Below are 19,293 nucleotides of genomic sequence, written 5' to 3'. Positions count from 1 at the left end.
ACACAAATCACATGACTCATCCTCCATCTGTGCCTCTCTACAGGTTCACGCCTCACCTTCCCATATGCCTGCTCTTTTTCCTCCCCTGTCTGTCCACCTCATCACACACACTGTTGCCAAATTTATTAACATGTCTTAAAAAAACACAACTATGCAAATATGATCTGTGTGTAAAATATATCTGCTAAAAACAGCAAAAATAGGCAAAGTGTGCTTGTTTGTTACTCTGCTTTGATTCTGCTTTTATTTATCAGGGTCGCTGTTAAATAAAAACGGTTACTACTATTTACATAAACACTCAGAGGTTAAATAGGTTATATCAATTCAGTGTGCCTACATTTGTCACAACACCTCAGCTCATCCAGCCATCTGTTGCTATAGAGACTGGTTTGGTTTTCCTGAGTGCTCTGCAACTGGAACTGAAAAAAAACCTGTTCCCAAAATATTCATGGGTGTGCCTAGCTCTGCGTGTGAATGCTTTAATACGTGTGTGTGTGTGTGTGTGTGTGACAGGGCGCTTACAACACACCCATTGACTTTGATGTAAGAAGAGATCAAGGCAGAGCTGGTTCTTACAGCATAAACGATTCTTTAATTTATTCATTCATTCTTCAACAAAGATCTTTTTTTGCATTTAAATAACACTAGATTGAGTGCTTTTGATATGAATACTCAGACTGTGAGCAGCAAGGTCAAAGCAGTCAGATCCCTTTTACAGAGTATCTTATCTCCTCACATATAGAGAAATTAAAAAAGGACATTCAGCATGTTTGGGCAGCAGTAACCCCTCCTCTTTGCAGCAAGTCTGCTCCTTGATCTGCCACTAGATGGAAGCTTAGTCAAGGATGTGCCTCTCTTTGACTAAGGCACTTTTTCATTCACATTACCTCATATCACTTAAACACAGTTTCATTACAGTCCCTTTAAATTGCACAGTAGTTGTCTGTACCACTCTGTGTTGACTTATAAGATAGCTGCACTGTCCTCTTACATACAGTGCAGCTATCTTATATCTTGTTTTCACAGTTTTTACCCCTCATCTTTGGTGCAATGTTTCATTTTTTTCGAAGCAGTGTTCACCCCCTTTCACACACAGCTGTTGCTGTTTGGCAGTGACTAGCTGTATCACCTCTACATCTCCTGCATTTGTAATCTCCACCCAAGCCAAATGTAAATCCGCCGTCACAGTTCACAGAGTCCTGCTCCGTCACTGCCGGGCGGCCTGCGTCTCTGCTGCCAGGTGGCACAGTTCACGGAGGTCGCTGACTACAATTTGATGGCGCTGCTACTGGCAGGTTGGCGCTCGTAGCTGTAAAGAAATGTGGCAGCAATAACCATCACTGCCCCAAAGAAAAATACCCTGAGGAAGAAGCAAGAACAGACAAAAAGTCAAGTCAATAAACAATTTGTTTCAAAGGATGTTTCAGTGTTCCAAGACCTGCTGTTTTCAATATGTATGGGAACTTGCTTAGTGCCAGTGAGTGCCTGGAAAGTGTCATAACAATGTGAGAATAAAATAATCTCCTTCTTTAGATGGCTGCCATCTTGGTTACATAGTGGAAAAGTTGAATTCCAAACAAATATTCACATAATATTGAACATAATTCATTGTTGGATGTCTGTTGAAAAATTTAATGAAACCCAGTGATCCAGCAGCTCTTGATATTGGAGCCTGGAGTAACTACATGCTGCCGGAAAAAGAAACTCCAGGATGCAAGATTGTGTGCATAAGTGTGTATGTGTTTACCCAGTGGGCTGAAAGTCCATCAACAGGAAATATGAAACCAGTGTGGACAAGATGATTGACAGAGAGGTGGCGAATCCCTTAAGAATATTGTCTGCATACTTAATGACCACTGCAATGACCAGCCCGCCCATTGCCTGTAGACAGATACTACTGTGTTTCAAATGCAAAACAACAAGACAACAAACACAAATGCAAATCATCAAGTGAAATCAGGAGAAGGAAATGAACGACAGCGACCAAACCTGTAAGACAACTACTGTGCAGGTGATACTGTTGTAGCCCTGAAACATCCCTGACTGGCTCACTTGTTCACCGTCATACACCATCATCCCTATGAAGCCCAACACAATGCTGAACGCACCTGAAAGAGACAGGCGTCAGACATTAGGCCGAGACTGGAACAAAGGCAAGGGATGGTTCAGTAATGATTTACGTCAATAATAATAGTTCTGCCATCTTGAACCAGACTGCTGTCCTCAGGTGATGACCTAATTCACTGAATCACCCCAAGAGGTCGACGCTCATACACATGCAACATACTTTCATCATGTCTAACAGATGTCCCGCCATAAACCCACAACCATAAACACACACACACACTGAAAGGTTGCATTACATCAATGACACACAGTTGATTGCTTTGTTGAGACTTTTTAAGGTTATAAATCTTATTTGACTGAGAAGCTCTAATTAAAGGAGAGAAAGAGAGCTGATTTTAACCCTCACCTTAATCAATCAGAAAATTATAAGGCCATAAGTGTCAACTCTTCATTTTGTTTTTATGTAAAACTGTGAGTGAAGACATACTCTTACAATTCATGGCCTATTTCATTAAAAATATTGGCTGTTAAAACCTGTTTCTGTGAATGCGGACACAGTCCACTGTTATCTTATCCATGGCACATCAAAAACAAGTGCACAACAGCGGCTTTCATTTGGAAGAAAGCAGAGCCGTGTCCTGAATGTGTCCCAGTTATGGTTAATACAGAAAGCAACAGAGTAGCTTCTATTGGATTAACTGTGAAAGTCTCTAGAAATCAGATATCACACAAGGTTTTGAGTGCTTTGTGTCATAAAATATTAGTTTTGTGTTTAGCATTAAGGTCTGGTAGGATTCACAAAAAGGACAGTGTCTGTCTGTCTGTGGACACAGAGTGTGTAACACAGATGAACTAACCTTGTGGATGTGAAAACAGGAGTGGCATTGTCATTTTGGCTGGTGCATTGAAATAACAAGGAATTGTCTAGTGATTCTTTTCGTTTAGCGAAGTGTGACCAGATAAGGTGTGTTGAAGCAATGTTGTCAGCAGTACATTCTCCTGCAACTCAAACATATAATAACCCCACGTGTCTTCTGAAAATACCAACCACACAACACCAACCAGACAAATACAGTCTGTGATGACTCACCCAGCTGTATGTTACGGACCCACACGCTCTGTTTAGTCTCCTTGAGGATCTTCTCGAAGTAAACTCCCCCAAAACCGCTTGACACACAGGCCACCAGCACCGCCATGACCCCCACAAACCTGGAGCTCGCTGACAGCACCTTCTGCTCAGAGTCACCCTCAGACCCTGTGGGCCACTGTTGGGGTGATAGAAACCACAGAATTACCACATACATAGGATGAGAAGAGTATTTTACATCTTTCTGGTCAGGACAGTGTAAGAGGTACCTGCACCAGAATAACCCCAGCCATGAGTAAGAGCAGTGAGAGCCACTGGTAGAAACCCAACCTCTTCCCCAGCATGGAGACGGAGAACAGCGCCGTGGTGAGTATCTTCAGCTGGTATGTGACCTGTGACACATGAAGGATACATTCACCCCAAATGACAGCACAAACTAAGAAGAATCCAGCTAACACTTAAACCATCTATACAGGATTCAGCTCATTCCACTGAGGACACCTTTAAAATGTTGCCACTGTCTTTCAAATGCAGTTATAAAATAGCAGGGTTTAACGAGGACTACCAGCTTAGTTCAAAGCAAACAGTGAATAAAAAAAATGAAAAGGTTTGTTTACAAGGAACTGCAGACCTATTAACTACTATCAAAGTGGGTGAGCACAGGACACAGGAGCACATGAGCAGTTCCATTAAATTAAATTGTTACAAATAAAGTTGTATTATTGAAATAGGTGTTTGTGCTGTTTAAGTTGTGAAACAGGCTGAAAAGACCTGCAGACATGCTTTCTCTCTCAATAAAAAAATACGTACATAAGAAGTAAAATAAATAACTATAAGCTTGATATTTTAATACGTTTTAAAGTACATTTAATTATCTCTTAATTTTCTCTTGGCTATTTTCTCTTGGCTATGTATCATTTAAAGCACTTAGAACAAAATAACAAAAATCAGGAAATAAAAGAAAATGGTAGATACGGGCTGATAAAAATGTTTGCCTTACTATTGTACTTCTGTAGGACTAACACCAGCCTGTACAGAAACCAGTTCAGTTACATGCACAGGCGGTGAACTTGAACTATGAGTACATTCATTCATGTGTCACCTGATAGGTGGCTGCATCCAGATTGGATAAGGCAACATAGAGCAGGTTGTTCTGCAGTGTGTAGATCCCTGCAGGAACAGCCAGCTTCATGGTCTCCATAGGTTTGTTCACAATCTCCTCCTTCAGCAGCTGGTTCAGTGCCCACAAACTAAAATCTGACAAAGAGAGTGTTGTCAGCAGAGCGACCTGAGGACCACCCAGAGAACATATGAGCATCAGAGGCACCACATCTACTATCTGCAAGAGAAAGCAGATTTAATGATTTATCCTACTCACTGTTCTCCCTGAAGACCAGGCAGACACAGGTAAAGATCTTGAGGGCCTCAGCTGACACCACAGCAGAGGAGGCCAGGTAGCGTGGGCCCTCTTCCTTCAGTGTACGAGAATAGCGCATGGTGAGCACCAGTGACGCCGTTTGCAACACCAACACCCCCAGAGAGATGTACTTTAACCTGGAGGAGCCTGATGTCGGCAAAACCATAGTGGGGGACTCTTCTTCTGAGCTGGCAGACGAGGAGCGGGCCTACAGGATGGAGAGGAAGAAAGTAAGACAGATCAAACACAGTCAGAAAAAGCACTCATCACCCTTAGCTATCTGTGTTTGAATGAGATACAGTGACAGCAAGGCTGTGACAGCGTCCCTGACCAAGAAGCTCTGTGAGCGCGAGACCAGACAGAGAGCGACTGTGAAGAGCAGGGCTGTGATGACAGGGTAGTTAACAGGCTGTCTGTCCTCTGACTGCATCCAGAGCAACAGTAACAGCTGAAAACAGCTGTCACACAGTTCTTCAACAGGAAGCAGCGACTGGTCAATCATTAGTGAAACTGTGAGTGACCAGACTTTTATCTACTTTATTTTTCACTTCTTGTTAACACTTCACGCACTGACCCTTTAACAAAACCTCTCCCAGCAGCTTCCGTTCCATTTCCATGGCTACCATGGAGGCAGCTGAGAGATGTTACCTGGCTTTAAGAGTACTAAACTCGGAACTGCTCTTGTTTTCCTGGCAAGGCCATGTGAGCATGTTCTCTGACGAAAGCTACATCTTAGTGTGTCATAAAATGAGGAAGTTGTAGCTGCCACATGTTGGTACCAGAAGCTCTCCCTGGCTGCACAAAGCTACTGTTTTACACAGCTGTGTGGTACTTTCAGTACAGATTGTGTCACAGTGTGCTGAAGCAACAACTTTCCTTTTTATTTACTCTATTTGTTGCTCATTAACATCCGGCTGATTTTGTTATAACAGTGGTAAAATTGTTACCAGTCGCATGACGCCGACGTCCTGGAGGTTTGAAGTCAGGCATTCTTCACTTTGTCTTATATTTCCTGACTGAAGCATCTTGAACAGTCACAGCTGCCACTTCCACTTTTTGCTATTCGTCACTTCATCCACATGGTGCCAAATTAAAACGAGACAGGATGAAGTAAATGTGTGCAGCACGGTCGCTTTCAGACTCTCCACCAGCCCCCTTCAAGTGGTGGGAGGAACAGAGGGACGTTCTCTGGGTTTTACGAGGTGAGACTTTGGGTCAGGTGGTTTGTTTGCATTGGGTGGCTTTTAGCTGCCAACAGCACTGCCACTGTTTCACTGACTCCAGTCACTCTTGTGGCAGGATCAGCACAGAGTTTCAACACCTTCCTGATGTTTGTGTGAAGTGTCATTCTATCACACAATGACTTTGTTATTTGGTGAAATGTGATGCGAGAGTGTTTCACTTCTAGTAACCAGTTTAGAGGAAAAAGTCCACAGAATGTCCAGCATGTCATAAAGCAGTCATAATTTTTTTAATGAGGGTGAGCTATGCACTTCAGTAAAAAGAGGATGTACAAGAAGCCACGCGGGCTGAGGAAGTGTTGACAGAACAGGAGGTGTGGTGTTCGACACACTGATCTCCTTATGCAGCAGCTCTGCTTAGCAGAGGATCATGGCTGCACAACCCCCCTCTCCTGTGTGTGTGTGTGTGTTTGCAAAAATGTGTGTTCTTACACAGCCACCCACCTACTCTCTCCGAACATTTTCTTTGAATATCATTTTCTGTTGACAGCTGCGCTTCATTTTTAGTTTCTCTACAGTTGGAAAAATACAATTATTTTTTGCCTTTTTAATGATCTAACCACACCTTCATACCTCTAAGGTTCAGCTGACCGGCTGAATGTGGCACAAAGAAACTGTAATCCAGTATAGCACAACTATACACTGACAATCTAGAACATTATCACATTACTGATATTGGTTGGGCTTTATTTCTATATTTATTTGATTGTTTTACATATATTTTTTAGCATTTTGTGTGGTTGTCTCCTATTTTCTTAAATTGCTCCTCGGGGCAAATAAAGTTTTTGTTTCTTATTTCTTGTGTAAAGCACATTCTCTTACTCATTTCTCTTATGAAGCTGCATTTTATGTGATAAAAATGCCACATAAACAACATTTGTTACTAATATTCTACAGTACTGTACGCCACATGAAACTAAGTCATATTTATGATGGATCCTATGAGGTATATTTAGGCAGAAGAAACTGGGAAACAACAACTGAAAATTAAAGGAAGGGCGACATCAAGGAGCATATGTTAGAATAAAACGCTGTTTACACTAATAAGTATTCATAACTGCATTCTCCTACAGTTTGTAGGTAAACGTATCTGAGTATTTCCATGTACAGCTGCTTCCACATCACTGCATTTCAGGCTTTAATAAGGTTAAAGATAAAATAGATAATCAAAACAAACTCCTAAACTCCAACATTGACAGAGAACTGACCTGTCCTTTTTCTCTTCATCTTACAAACAGCAGTCTGTGGCCGGCCTCTCAGTCCACATGTCCATGGTTTCAGAACGTCACACATGGTTTCATCTCAACAAATACAAAAATGTCCAAAAACAGATCTGTGTATCAAGTTTCTCCCATTAATCCTCTGATGTGTGAGTTTTCTGAGCGCGTCCTGTATGAAAACACTACGTACTGTAACCTTAGACAATGGAATACTGTGTAACACTGCAGGCGCATTAAACCACCACCACCACCCATGTAAGGACAGAACTGGACCAGAAACCAACACCACAGCCTAACATGCTCAAACCTGTCACAGACAGTACATAACAGGAAACACGGGCCTCCTCCTCCACTAACCTGTGTGGACATATTCCAGCAGATGTCTTATCAAAACCTACGTGTATGGTCCTTTTCTCTGTGCTCAGTTGGAAGGTTGATCTACGCGTGCCGTTTAGTGCAGAAAATAAATCCAGTGTCCATTGAGTTTTTGTTGATTTATTTCCAAAGGTGCTTCAACAACAAGGTGGCACGGTCAAAGTAACTAAACTACTAATGAAACTAAAACTTCTGCGGCTATGGTCACGGCTACAGCTACAGTAGAAAAACTGTGTGCCTTCCTACCAACTAAGACCAGAAAGACCAGAAAAGGTGTGGCTTTTAGAGGTAAAACAAAGGTGCCCTCTACTGGCAGAATCAACAAATAACATAGGCCACAAACCATTTAAACCAAACTCTGAATAACACAAAAATTGGTCCCTACATTTCCGGCCCCTAATTGTTTAATTTTACAAAACACACAAAATGAACAATTACTCAAATAAGTCCTTTTATGGCTGCTCAATCAGTAAAGCAGACCTTTGTGATAGGTCTAATGAGTTCAGTGGTTTGAGTCTTTATTTTGACGCTTCTTATCAGTCCATGTTCATCCGGGATGACCTGGATTATCCTGCCCATGGCCCAGGAGTTTCGGGGAGCTGACTCATCCACCAGCAGGACAATGTTCCCTGGAGCAAAGTTCCTCCTGACTTTGGACCACTTCTGCCGCATCTGGAGTTCCGGTAGATACTCTTTGAGCCACCTCTTCCAGAAGAGATCCGCCATATACTGGACCTGCCTCCACCTGCGACGTGCATACAGGTCCTCTTCCTGAAACAGGCCTGGTGGTAATACTGGTTTAGACTTAAGCAGGAGAAGGTGGTTTGGAGTCAAGGCCTCGAGGTCATTAGGATCATTGGAAGGGGTGGTGACAGGACGACTGTTGAGCGTCGCCTCGGCCTCACACAGAAAGGTTTGAAGGCCCTCCTCATCTAGACTCTGAGTCCTGAGAGTGGCGTTGATGACCTTTCTTACAGATCTGATGAGTCGCTCCCATACTCCACCTTGATGGGATGCAGATGGTGGATTGAACCGCCACTGTATTCCTCGCTGCAGCAAGGTGTGTTCAATTTTTGATGTGTTCCACTCCTTTATTGCCTTCTTCAGTTCACGCTCAGCCCCCACAAAATTGGTCCCATTGTCACTGCGGATCTCACAAACCTGTCCCCTTCGTGCAATGAATCGTCGTAGCGCGTTTATGAAGGAGTCTGTGTCCAATGAGGAGGCTACCTCCAGGTGGACCGCACGTATGGCCAGGCAGGTGAAGATGACGCCATACCTTTTGACTGTGGATCTCCCACGTTTGATGTCGAAAGGACCAAAGTAGTCCACTCCAGTTCTTGTAAATGGCGGCTCATCTGGGATGAGGCGATCCTTTGGCAGGTCTGCCATCAGCTGTTGGCCTATGGCACTGTGAAGCCGTCGACACACAACACACCTAGACAGGACCTTTCTGATGGCTGAGTGAGCGTTGGGGACCCAGTATCTCTGGCGCAAGTGAGACAGCACGTGGTTGCGTCCACTGTGACCAATTCTCTGATGGATGGCTTCGATGAGAAGCTCAGTCACCTTCAGGTCATGGGAGAGGATAGTGGGGTGCTTACCCTCTTCAGGCATGGCTGCACGGCTGAGTCTACCCCCAACTTTAAGAACACTATCTTTCAGGAATGGATTGAGTTTGTAGATGTGACTTGATTTCTTGAGGTTTTCTCCTTTTTGTAGAGCTTCGACCTCGTCTGGAAATGAGTGTCTTTGGCAATGAAGAACAATCTCCAGCTCTGCTTCCTGAAGATCGGCCACGGTGAGAGACTGTCTGCTCCGGATCTTTGTTTGGTTCCTGGTGGTCCTTCTAGTCTGCAGGATCTTGGAGTCTTTGACTGACTGCAGCAGGAAGCTCTTTACCTTCAAGATCCACGCCACCGCCCTCTTCAGCCGGTCCCAGGAGGAGAAGTGCTGCACCAGCTGCTCCATCGGCTCAGTCCTGCCCACGGTAAGTATGTTGACTGTTGCATTCTTTTTCATTTCAGGATCTGTAGCTGGAAGTATTTTGAGATCGCCCGGGCTTTGTGGCCAAGTCTCTGTGGACTTTGTGAGGAATGGAGGTCCATTGGTCCAACTCCGATTATGGACGAACTGTATTACCTTCTGTCCTCTTGATGCATAATCAGCAGGATTCAGATGTGTGCCGATGTGTCGCCACTGAGATACTGTAGTTAATTTGAGGATTTCTGTCACTCTGTTGGCCACAAAGGTCCTGAATCTTGTGGTTTCGTTGTTGATGTACTTTAGCACTGCCATGCTATCGGACCAAAAGACCGAGTCTCTGAGTTGTAGTTGTAGTTGTTTCTTTAGCATGTGGTCTATGCGGACTGCCATGGTTGCTGCGGTGAGCTCTAAGCGAGGGATGGTAGTGAGCTTGAGCGGTGCGACTCTAGCCTTTCCCATAACGAAGGAGCAGTGGGTCTGGTTGCTGCTACTATGCTGTAGCAAGTAGGTCACCACACCGTATCCTTCTTGGCTTGCGTCGCAGAAATGATGCAGCTGGGCAGAAGTTACCTCTCCGAAATCTGCCGGCTTGAAGCACCTTGCCATCTCGTAGTTGCTTAGCAGGTGCAAGCTGCCAACCCACTCATGCCACTGATGTGCCAGGCTGCCGTGGATAATGTCATCCCACCGAGTCTTTAACCTGCAGAGCTCTTGAAGGAGTTTCTTGGCCTGTAGCACCACTGGGGAGACTATTCCCAGTGGGTCGTATATGGAACTCACTATAGAGAGAATGTTTCGTCTGGTTGGTGGTCTGTCTTGAATGGTGATTTTGAACTTGAACTGGTCTGACTGGACACACCACTGGACTCCCAGTGCTCTCTCAACAGGAAGACGATCTCGATCCAGGTCCAGCTCTGACACTTCCTTTGCCCTTTCCACCTCTGGTATGGCTGCCAACACCGTACGACTATTGCTGATCCACCTCATCAGCTTGAAGCCTCCCTTCAGACAGATAGCTTTGAGGTCTTGATACAGCCTTATAGCTTCAGCGTCCGTTCCCACTGACTTCAGGCAGTCATCTACGTAAAAGTTCTGCAACACTGTGTCGACTGCAGTGGAATCAAACTGGTCTCTGTTGTCCTCTGCAGAGCGCCTAAGGGCATAGCTGGCGCAAGCTGGTGATGACGTGGCACCAAATATGTGGACAACCATCCTGTACGTGGACAGCTCTTTGTTGAGATCGCCGTTGGTCCACCACGGGAAGCGGAGGAGGTCAGCATCTTCAGGTGGGACCTTTACTTGATGGAACATGGCTTCCACGTCAGCCATCAGAGCCACTGCGGCTTGGCGGAATCTGAGAATGACGCCGATTAAGCTGCTGGTGAGATCTGGCCCCTGGAGTAACTGGTCATTGAGAGATGTACCTTTGTAGGAGGCGCCACAGTCGAATACCACCCGTATCTTGTGCTTCTTGGGGTGGTACACGCCGTGATGTGGAATGTACCACACTTTCCCATCATCCCGAGCGAGATCTTCCGGTGGTACCTTTACTGCATAGCCCTTGCTTATGACGTCTGCCATGAATCTGATGTAGTCAGTCAGAAACACTGGATTCTTGAGTAGCTTTCTTCGTATGTTTAAAGCTCGTTGTTCTGCTAGAACACGATTGTTTGGCATGCAGACTGTCTTGTTCTTCAGGGGCAGACCTATGCAGTAATGTCCATCCACCATCTTTGTTGACTGTGTGACACTCTCCAAGAACTGCAGGTCTTCTCTTGACATCTCAAACTGTTCTTCTTGTTTACTTTCGGGGAAGTCGCACTTGAACTGCTGGTGCCACAGGTCGTCCAGCTTGGCAACAGATAGTCTGTTGGATGTAACAGCCACTGTAGCCCTGCTGTCTGCAATGTAGCCCTCCCGCAGTGGCCCATTAATCGTCCAACCCAGAAGAGTTCTCACTGCGTACGGTCCATCATTTACGCTCTTGATGACCTCTTGTGGCTCCATGGACTTTGGGACGTTTGTTCCAATCAGCAGCTCTATGCCAGCATTTAAATGTGGAATAGTCAACCCCTTCAGATGTGACCACCTGTCTACATCAGCCTGCTTGGGAATGTTGCTTTGGTGAGCTGGTATATTCTTTTGGGTGAAGACTTCTGGCAGCTGGATGAAGTTGCAGCTGGTCAAACTGCCCACCTCCAGCCCAGTCACCACATTAGCTGGAACAGCTCTTTTGTTCCCCATCGTTGTAAGAAGAATGTTTATCTTTCTGCCTTGCAGTTTCAGCATATTCATTAGTCTTTCAGTACAGAAGGTAGCTGTACTGCCTGGATCAAGGAAGGCGTATGCTTCAACAACCTTAGTTCCTTTGATAGCCTTCACTTTAACTGGAACAATGGGAAGAATAATGTCTGCACCTCCGGCCCCAGTACCATCACATGGCTTGCCTTTAGCATCCACAAGACCACTTGTAACTGGTCGCTTGCCACCTTGATGCCCTCTGTGTGCCTCCTCCTCTTGCCTTGGCCTGTCGCTCGTCTTAAAGTGAAGAACAGTTGGGTGAGTCTTTGAGCATAGTTCACAGCTCAACTTCTTGCCACATTGCCGGCTCATATGGCCAGCTTTTAAACAGCTGAAGCACAGTCCATTGCTTCGAAGAAAGCCTATTTTAATCTTGTTCAATGCTCGTCTCATCTTGTTGCATTCGGCCATGCTGTGGTTACCTTGGCAAAACAGACAGGGCTTGGCGAAGGCATCCTTGGAGCTGGAATCAGTCTCTACTTCGTCCAAGAGTCCTTTAAGGCTCCTAGATTCAAGCTGATTGATAGGCACGTTGTTTGGTGATGCAGCGGTAGTGAAAACCGATTTGTTTCTTCTCTCCTTTATAGTGTGTACTGAAGACTTGGGATGTCCCTTTGAGCCCTCCTTTAGCTCACCAAACAATGGATGCAGTGCCACCTTAGCTTGAGTACTGATGAAGTTCACCAGGTCCTTGAACCTTGGTCGTCGTTCTTGCTTCTCCTGGATGTCATAGGCCACACTTCGCCACCTCTCTTTCAGCTTGTATGGAAGTTTGTATATGATGGCTCGCATATTAGCCACATTATTCATCTCCTCTATGAACTCCATCTCTGTCACAGCATTGTTGCAGCTTGCCAGGAACAAGGCAAATGCATTCAGGGCCTCACCGTCATCTGGCTTGATTGTAGGCCAGCTCAAAGCCTTGTCGATGTATGCCATCGCCACGCTGTAATTATTTCCAAAGTGTTCTTTGAGGAGCTTCTTTGCCATCCGATACCCCAGTTCTGGATCCATATGTAGGCAGCTTCGTATCAGCTCTTTAGGTTGACCGCTGGTGTGTTGCTCTAAAAAGTACAGCCGATCTTCATTGTTATCAGTTTTGTTCTCCACAGCATGCTCAAAGGCTCTTATGAACAGTCTATAGTCCAGGGGGTTACCCTTAAATATCGGGATGCTTTGTGGTGGAAGTGTAGCAAGTCTTTGCTGCTTCACCAGAAACTCTGTAATGTCATTTTGACGCTGGAGTACACTGAAAAGAGTTTCAGCACCGCCAACCTCTTGCTGAGCCGAGTAGTTGCTACTACTGTCCATTAAAGGATCACTAAAAGGTGTCAGGTGACTACCTTGTGTTCCTTGTGGCTCTGTGCAGTCAGGGATTGTCCACTGGAGCTGATGGGCGGCGACTTGAGGCTGCGTGGGCTGCAGCTGATGGGCGGCGACTTGAGGCTGCGTGGGCTGCAGCTGATGGGCGGCGACGTGAGGCTGATGGGCGGCGACTTGAGGCTGCGTGGGCTGCAGCCGATGGGCGGCGACTTGAGGCTGCGTGGGCTGCAGCCGATGGGCGGCGACTTGAGGCTGCGTGGGCTGCAGCCGATGGGCGGCGACTTGAGGCTGCGTGGGCTGCAGCCGATGGGCGGCGACTTGAGGCTGCGTGGGCTGCAGCCGATGGGCGGCGACTTGAGGCTGCCATTAGTGCAACTTTGTCCAATTCAGCCCTCAAGCGTGCTGAAGATGCTTTGGAGCGCACAGAACTGCTGCTTTTAGAACCTTTAGTCCGTCTTGACACCACAGAAACACTATCGGCAGGAAACACAGTATCGTCCATTTTTCTTGCTGCCTCTACGCGAACATGTGCTTCTTTGATCCACACATCAGCCTGATCAATAAAGTCACAAAATACAGTCTCTTTGGGCTCAAACCAGCTCTGTTGGTCGTACTGCATATTTTCTTCCAAGCCCATGCATATAAATTGTTCCTTGACTGCATTATTGGCCTCTCTGAAGTCCTCAAAACCCGGAGTAAATTCCACTGATAACTTTGTTTTAACCAGGTCCATGTTACAGTCATTTTCCATAAGCTGCATCAGCTCATTCTTCTTTAAGGTAAGTTGGCTTAATTTACCTCTTCTGTTGTTCATCTTTCTCTGCAAGGCCTCCTCCAAGGCTCGGAGAGTAGGCTTCTCAGCCCGTTTAGGCCGCGTGCACACGCCGCCGTTCCCCTCCTCCATGGCTGTCCCCCTGGCTTGCACGCTCCGTGATTTCTCGTGCTCCACCACGCGGACCATAGGTGCCCCCCCCCCCCCCGCCCCCCCCCCTCCGCTATAAAGTCCTCAGCGCCGGGATGATTTAGTCCATGATGCGTGCTCCCGGCTCCTTTGTATCCCAAACGCGTGGCTCCTTTACTCACGGTCAATGCAGCGGTGCACGCAGATCAAGGGCCTCGTTTCCATACGTAGCATCAACGAGGGTAGTTTTTCTACTAATGTATGGTCCTTTTCTCTGTGCTCAGTTGGAAGGTTGATCTACGCGTGCCGTTTAGTGCAGAAAATAAATCCAGTGTCCATTGAGTTTTTGTTGATTTATTTCCAAAGGTGCTTCAACAACAAGGTGGCACGGTCAAAGTAACTAAACTATTAATGAAACTAAAACTTCTGCGGCTACGGTCACGGCTACGGCTACGGTAGAAAAACTGTGTGCCTTCCTACCAACTAAGACCAGAAAGACCGGAAAAGGTGTGGCTTTAGAGGTAAAACAAAGGTGCCCTCTACTGGCAGAATCAACAAATAACATAGGCCACAAACCATTTAAACCAAACTCTGAATAACACAAAAATTGGTCCCTACACTACGTCCGTCACAAGCTGCGCCACGGACAGCGCTCAGGCGTAAGTAAACAGCTCAGTTTAGGAATACATCCAGATATGTCTTTGTTTGACCAATGAAAAGAAAGGCTGGCACAGAAGGCAGATTCAACCAAAGTAACAGTCATGATAGAAAAAGAAACAAAACTCCTCACTAAGATGTGGAAAGAGACAAACTGTGCAGACTGTGCTGCTTTTTTTTAGGTGCAATGATCGGACGGAAATCTGCACCAATAGTTACATATTTCTGAAGCAAAGGTAAAGAGAAGTTAAGCTGAAGACTACTTTTTAATAATAAAATACGTTTTTATGATAGTTTTGCATATTTAACATAAAATACTGTACTGCAGGTATACATCATATTCACAGAGCACAAACTGTACCAACCAGCTCAGAGGGGAAGGAGAAGGAGCAACACCACATCAGGAAGGCCCTGCAAACCTGTGGCTACCCCAAGTGGGCACTCATCAAAGCCACAAAAACAAGACCCCCCAACAACAACCGGCGGAGAAAGAACATCTCCATTCCATATGTGTCAGGAGTATCAGAGAAACTCCGCAGGATCTTCAACAACCATGACATCCCGGTCCATTTCAAACCAATGACAACGCTGAGACAGAGACTGGTTCACCCAAAGGACAAGATTCCCAGGGAGAAACACAGCAATGTGATATATGCAGTCCAGTGCAGTGAGGAATGCTCTGATCTGTACATTGGAGAAACTAAACAACCACTGCACAGAAGAACGGCTCAGCACAGGAGAGCCACCTCCTCGGGACAAGACTCAGCTGTTCACCTCCACCTCAAAGACAAACAACACTCCTTTGAGGACAACAATGTTCACATTTTAGACAGGGAGGAAAGGTGGTTTGAAAGAGGAGTCAAGGAAGCCATCTATGTTAACCCTTGTGCAACGTTCGCAAACACTACCCTTATGTGTTGTTCGGGACAAAAACGTCACCTAACTTTAACGGTTTTATAAATATATCAGATAAATATTTTTTGAAATATTATTGCATAGACCTTTTAATTAACTTCAGTTCTAATCAAAAGTAGTGAAAAAATCATTTTCCCCCAGGATTTTAACCCTTTAATCACCAATTTTATAAGGGGTGGTGCTGAATATCTGAAAAAACACACAAAATGGCTCATTTTTCATAGAAAAGGTGAAGGTGGACTGGATTGTTTTAACCTTTATTACAGTCTTGGTCATGTCAAACATCAGTAAAAAATCAACTTTATTGCATTATTAGTTTTTGCACAGCACTGGATTTTCATTTTTTCTCCCTAATGTGTTGTTCGTGGCCATTTTTGTCCCAAAATTTGGGACAAGTGTAACAAATTTTACCTCCTACCAACAGGGTAAACCACCAACAATCAAGAATGCATAATTATGTAGTGCCATGGCTGTGCAGTCAAAAAATGTGGTTATAATGGAAGTCTATGGGACAAAAAATGGTCACGAACAACACATTTGGGAGAAAAAATGAAAATCCAGTGCTGTGCAAAAACTAATAATGCAATAAAGTCAATTTTTTTACTGATGTTTGACATGACCAAGACTGTAATAAAGGTAAAAAAAATCCAGTCCACATTCACCTTTTCTATTAAAAATGAGCCATTTTGTGTGTTTTTTTTCCAATTTTCCACCCCTTATAAAATTGGTGATTAAAGGGTGTAAATCCTGGGGGAAAATGTTTTTTTCACTACTTTTGATTAGAACTGAAGTTAATTAAAAGGTCTATGCAAAAAAAATTTCAAAAAATATTTATCTGATATATTTTTAAAACCGTTAAAATTAGGGGACGTTTTTTGTCCCGAACAACACGAAAGGGGGTAAAATTTACCCACAGTGTACTGTTGACCTATGAAAAATTTTAAAATCATATTAACAAAATGTATGTAAAATTAAGCTTGTTGAGCAAAAATTATTCAATTTGCTCACATATTGACAAAGTTATGGCCAAAATAAACAGAAAAATTACTCTCAGAGGACAAAAATGTCCCAAACAGTGCATAAGGGTTAAGCTGGAAAAACCTTCCCTTAACAGAGGTGGTGGCCTCAGACATCATCTTTCTACCACATACAATGCAGTGATTCCATCCATTCTTAGGAAGTTAGCACATACTGACAGCAAGAACACGAAACTGCCGGAGGGGGGCTGTCAACCAGTCCCCCTCCGGCAGTTTCATAGTTGTTAGCCAGTTGTTAGACACCCCTGGCCCAGTCAGCCAGATCATCACAGGTAATTATGGAAACATTTAGTGCTATTGTTTTTTTAAGTTTTACCCAGACCCACCCACTGAGGTCTGCAACCACATATAAACCATGTTTCCCCACCAAACAGTTAGAACTGATGAAGCTTCTTGGATGAGCAGCGACACGTCTTCAAGAAAACTCTACAAGTCCAGACGCCTTGCTTCAATCTTCTCTACGTATGATGACCTGGATGACTAAGAATCTTCATCAACACATTCACAAATCCTGTTTTGTTGATTCCCAGACATTTTTTAGACATTAATTTAACATGATTGTGCCTCTCACCCATAGATAGCTGGGATAGGCTCCAGCCCCCTCCCCCCGGACCCTGCACTGCAGGACAAAGAGGGTTCAGATAATGGATGGGTGATCAGGATTATGACTTTTTAGAGCTCCCTCTGGTGTTCAACGGAGACTCTTTCTCCTACACTGTTTACAATGAAATTAATCTAACTGGGATTTTACCTGATGAAGCTGTAATCAGATTACATTTAATGTGCCACAACCTAATGGGGACAAAATGCAGGCAACAGCTGCTGAAGATGAACGTGTGGATCACGAAGAGTTAACTAAATATTTTAGACCACCCTTTTTCCCTGAATTTCTTGTTCTGTTGCAACTTGTTGTACCTGTTATTTGGAATTAGTTGGAATGTGTTAATGATAACAACAAAAATAGCTAAAATAGTGTTCTAGGGCTGATATCAGCCATTGTTCATGGTTTTCTTGATCAATGGCCAATATAACTTAAGTTCTTACATCAATAGCTAAAACAGTGCTTTATGGCATTCCCTGTTATCTTTTCTGTCTGTTTTCCCATGGTACACACAGGAGTTAGCACTTGATTGTGTAACCATTGTTCTGATGAATGCAGCCATGCAGTCACACTCTCCACCAGCTTCTGGTACTGTTCTTGAATTTGGGGGGTTGGATCTGTTCAGCAGAAGGCAGAGCGGATCAGACTACAGGATTCATGTCTTCATTTGTGTAATGGGAGTTGACTTCAGCAAATATTGACTTCTATTCTCAGTGCATCAGGATGTAAGCCAACAAAGTTTTTTTTATCTACAGGTCCAGCCAGAGGCTCCTCTAACAGTAAAACATGACTTAATCAAACAGTCCCTGAAGGTATCACAACAGATTGAAATCACTGACAGAAAGCACAGACTCAGCTGCAGTTGTTTCCTCACAGACACTTTCTTCTGAACGTATGATAAACGCATTTATCGTCTATTTACTGTCCTCCATGTCTGAAAGAGACCCTTCATATAAATGTCCATCACACACACACTTACCTGTTAAATCTCAGCGGAGGATATACAGCGCTCATTCACTGGACAGTCTGCGTTTCTTCCTGTGTTATGCCAACTGTAAGTTGCTGTAAGTCCGCAAAGAGCCGGAGACGTGTCTTAACTGTAAGATAAACATAAAGCACGCTTTGTGTGTACTTGTGCAGTTTACGCTGCTGACGGAGTGTCCCCTCCTCTTTCTCTGAATGAATGAATGAATGGACGGGGTTGCCAGATCTGAGTGACAGTTTCCTGCCCAAAATGAACGTAAATTCAAAACAGTCCAAATCACAACCTCCCTAGAATCTTAATGTTCAGACTGCCACATGCAATAAAACACGTCATAAGCACACGTGACTTTGCTGCTGCACTAAATAACGAAATAAAGTAACACAAACAAGCAAGTAGTGCAATAAGGCAACGGCATAGACCACTCAATACCAACAGAAATGGGATTAACCAAACACTACGCCCAATCTGGCAACACTGTGAATGGCTCATGTACGGACTTCATACTGCAGCGGTTTGCTGACACCTGCTGAAAAAAATACTGCACTATTTAATGTAGAAAGTGTGGAGAATAAGAAGGAACTAGAAAAGGGCATTTCCTGAAGAAAATGCAAGTTTGATTGCTGCAGCTGAAGCATTGCTTTGAATGCTGATGTGAATTGAAGGATTGCTCTGAATTGCTGGAGAATCAGAGCAATTCAAAGCTTTGTATGCCTCTGTGTGTCACCATGGTAACAGCAGAGGAGACCTCAAAAACCACTCCAACTTTGAGAGCCTGGCGTGCGGAAACGATTCGGAATTAGAAAATTCTGAATACAAGTTTGATAGAGCAGCATCTAATGAGCGTTTTAAGACTAAAATGGAGTCTGTAGCTTAAAATTTGTAGGAGGAGATACATTTGGCAGATGACCCTCGTTAAAGGGCTCTCTCATAGACTCCGATTTTAAAAATGACACCGAAATTGCTTGATATTTGAAAAAAAACTTTAAGTTGACCCGGAATCTCCTCTGTGAGATGAACATTTTGATAGTTGAATGGTTGAAATCGGCCAATGTATGCTGAAGATACGCTGCGCAAAAAAATATATAGAAGAATATAAAAAAAGAGAAGAAAGAGGGTGAAGAACAAGCTAATCAAGTGGTGGAAAATTTTATGAAATTGTATGACGTTATTCTGAAAAATA

At 44.3% G+C, this 19,293-nt stretch overlaps 1 protein-coding gene across 5 annotated transcripts; it reads right to left on the bottom strand.

Moving 5' to 3' along the window:
* Positions 1 to 572: 572 nt before the first annotated feature.
* On the bottom strand, positions 573 to 18,253 carry slc35a3b (solute carrier family 35 member A3b). 5 transcript variants are annotated; one of them, XM_028428068.1, is made up of 9 exons: positions 14,178 to 14,276; positions 7,390 to 7,432; positions 4,533 to 4,779; positions 4,257 to 4,411; positions 3,424 to 3,546; positions 3,158 to 3,332; positions 1,990 to 2,108; positions 1,748 to 1,881; positions 573 to 1,360 (listed from the first exon to the last, which is right to left on the bottom strand). In XM_028428068.1, exons 2-9 carry the CDS (start codon positions 7,399 to 7,401, stop codon positions 1,267 to 1,269), a joined length of 1,059 nt encoding a protein of 352 aa, XP_028283869.1. In that variant the 5' UTR covers positions 7,402 to 7,432; positions 14,178 to 14,276; the 3' UTR covers positions 573 to 1,266. The 5 variants fall into 5 exon arrangements, with proteins under 5 accessions (XP_028283869.1, XP_028283870.1, XP_028283872.1 ...); XM_028428069.1 differs by lacking the exons at positions 7,390 to 7,432; positions 14,178 to 14,276 and adding an exon at positions 18,108 to 18,253; XM_028428071.1 differs by lacking the exon at positions 14,178 to 14,276 and having other exon boundaries at positions 7,431 to 7,646.
* Positions 18,254 to 19,293: the final 1,040 nt, after the last annotated feature.

Source organism: Parambassis ranga, chromosome 17 (assembly GCF_900634625.1).
Source record: "Parambassis ranga chromosome 17, fParRan2.1, whole genome shotgun sequence".
NCBI lineage: Eukaryota > Metazoa > Chordata > Actinopteri > Ambassidae > Parambassis > Parambassis ranga.
The sequence above is the reverse complement of the archived record's forward strand: the minus strand, read 5'-3'. Positions and strand labels throughout refer to the sequence as shown.

Coding starts and splice junctions, on each gene's coding strand:
- slc35a3b (XM_028428067.1), bottom strand. CDS start 5,596: ATGCTTCAGTCAGGAAATATAAGACAAAGTGAAGAATGCCTGACTTCA. Junction 3,547..4,256: donor TGGATGCAGCCACCTATCAG/GTGACACATGAA, acceptor CATGTGTCACAG/GTCACATACCAGCTGAAGAT. Junction 3,333..3,423: donor CTGGGGTTATTCTGGTGCAG/GTACCTCTTACA, acceptor TCACCCCAACAG/TGGCCCACAGGGTCTGAGGG.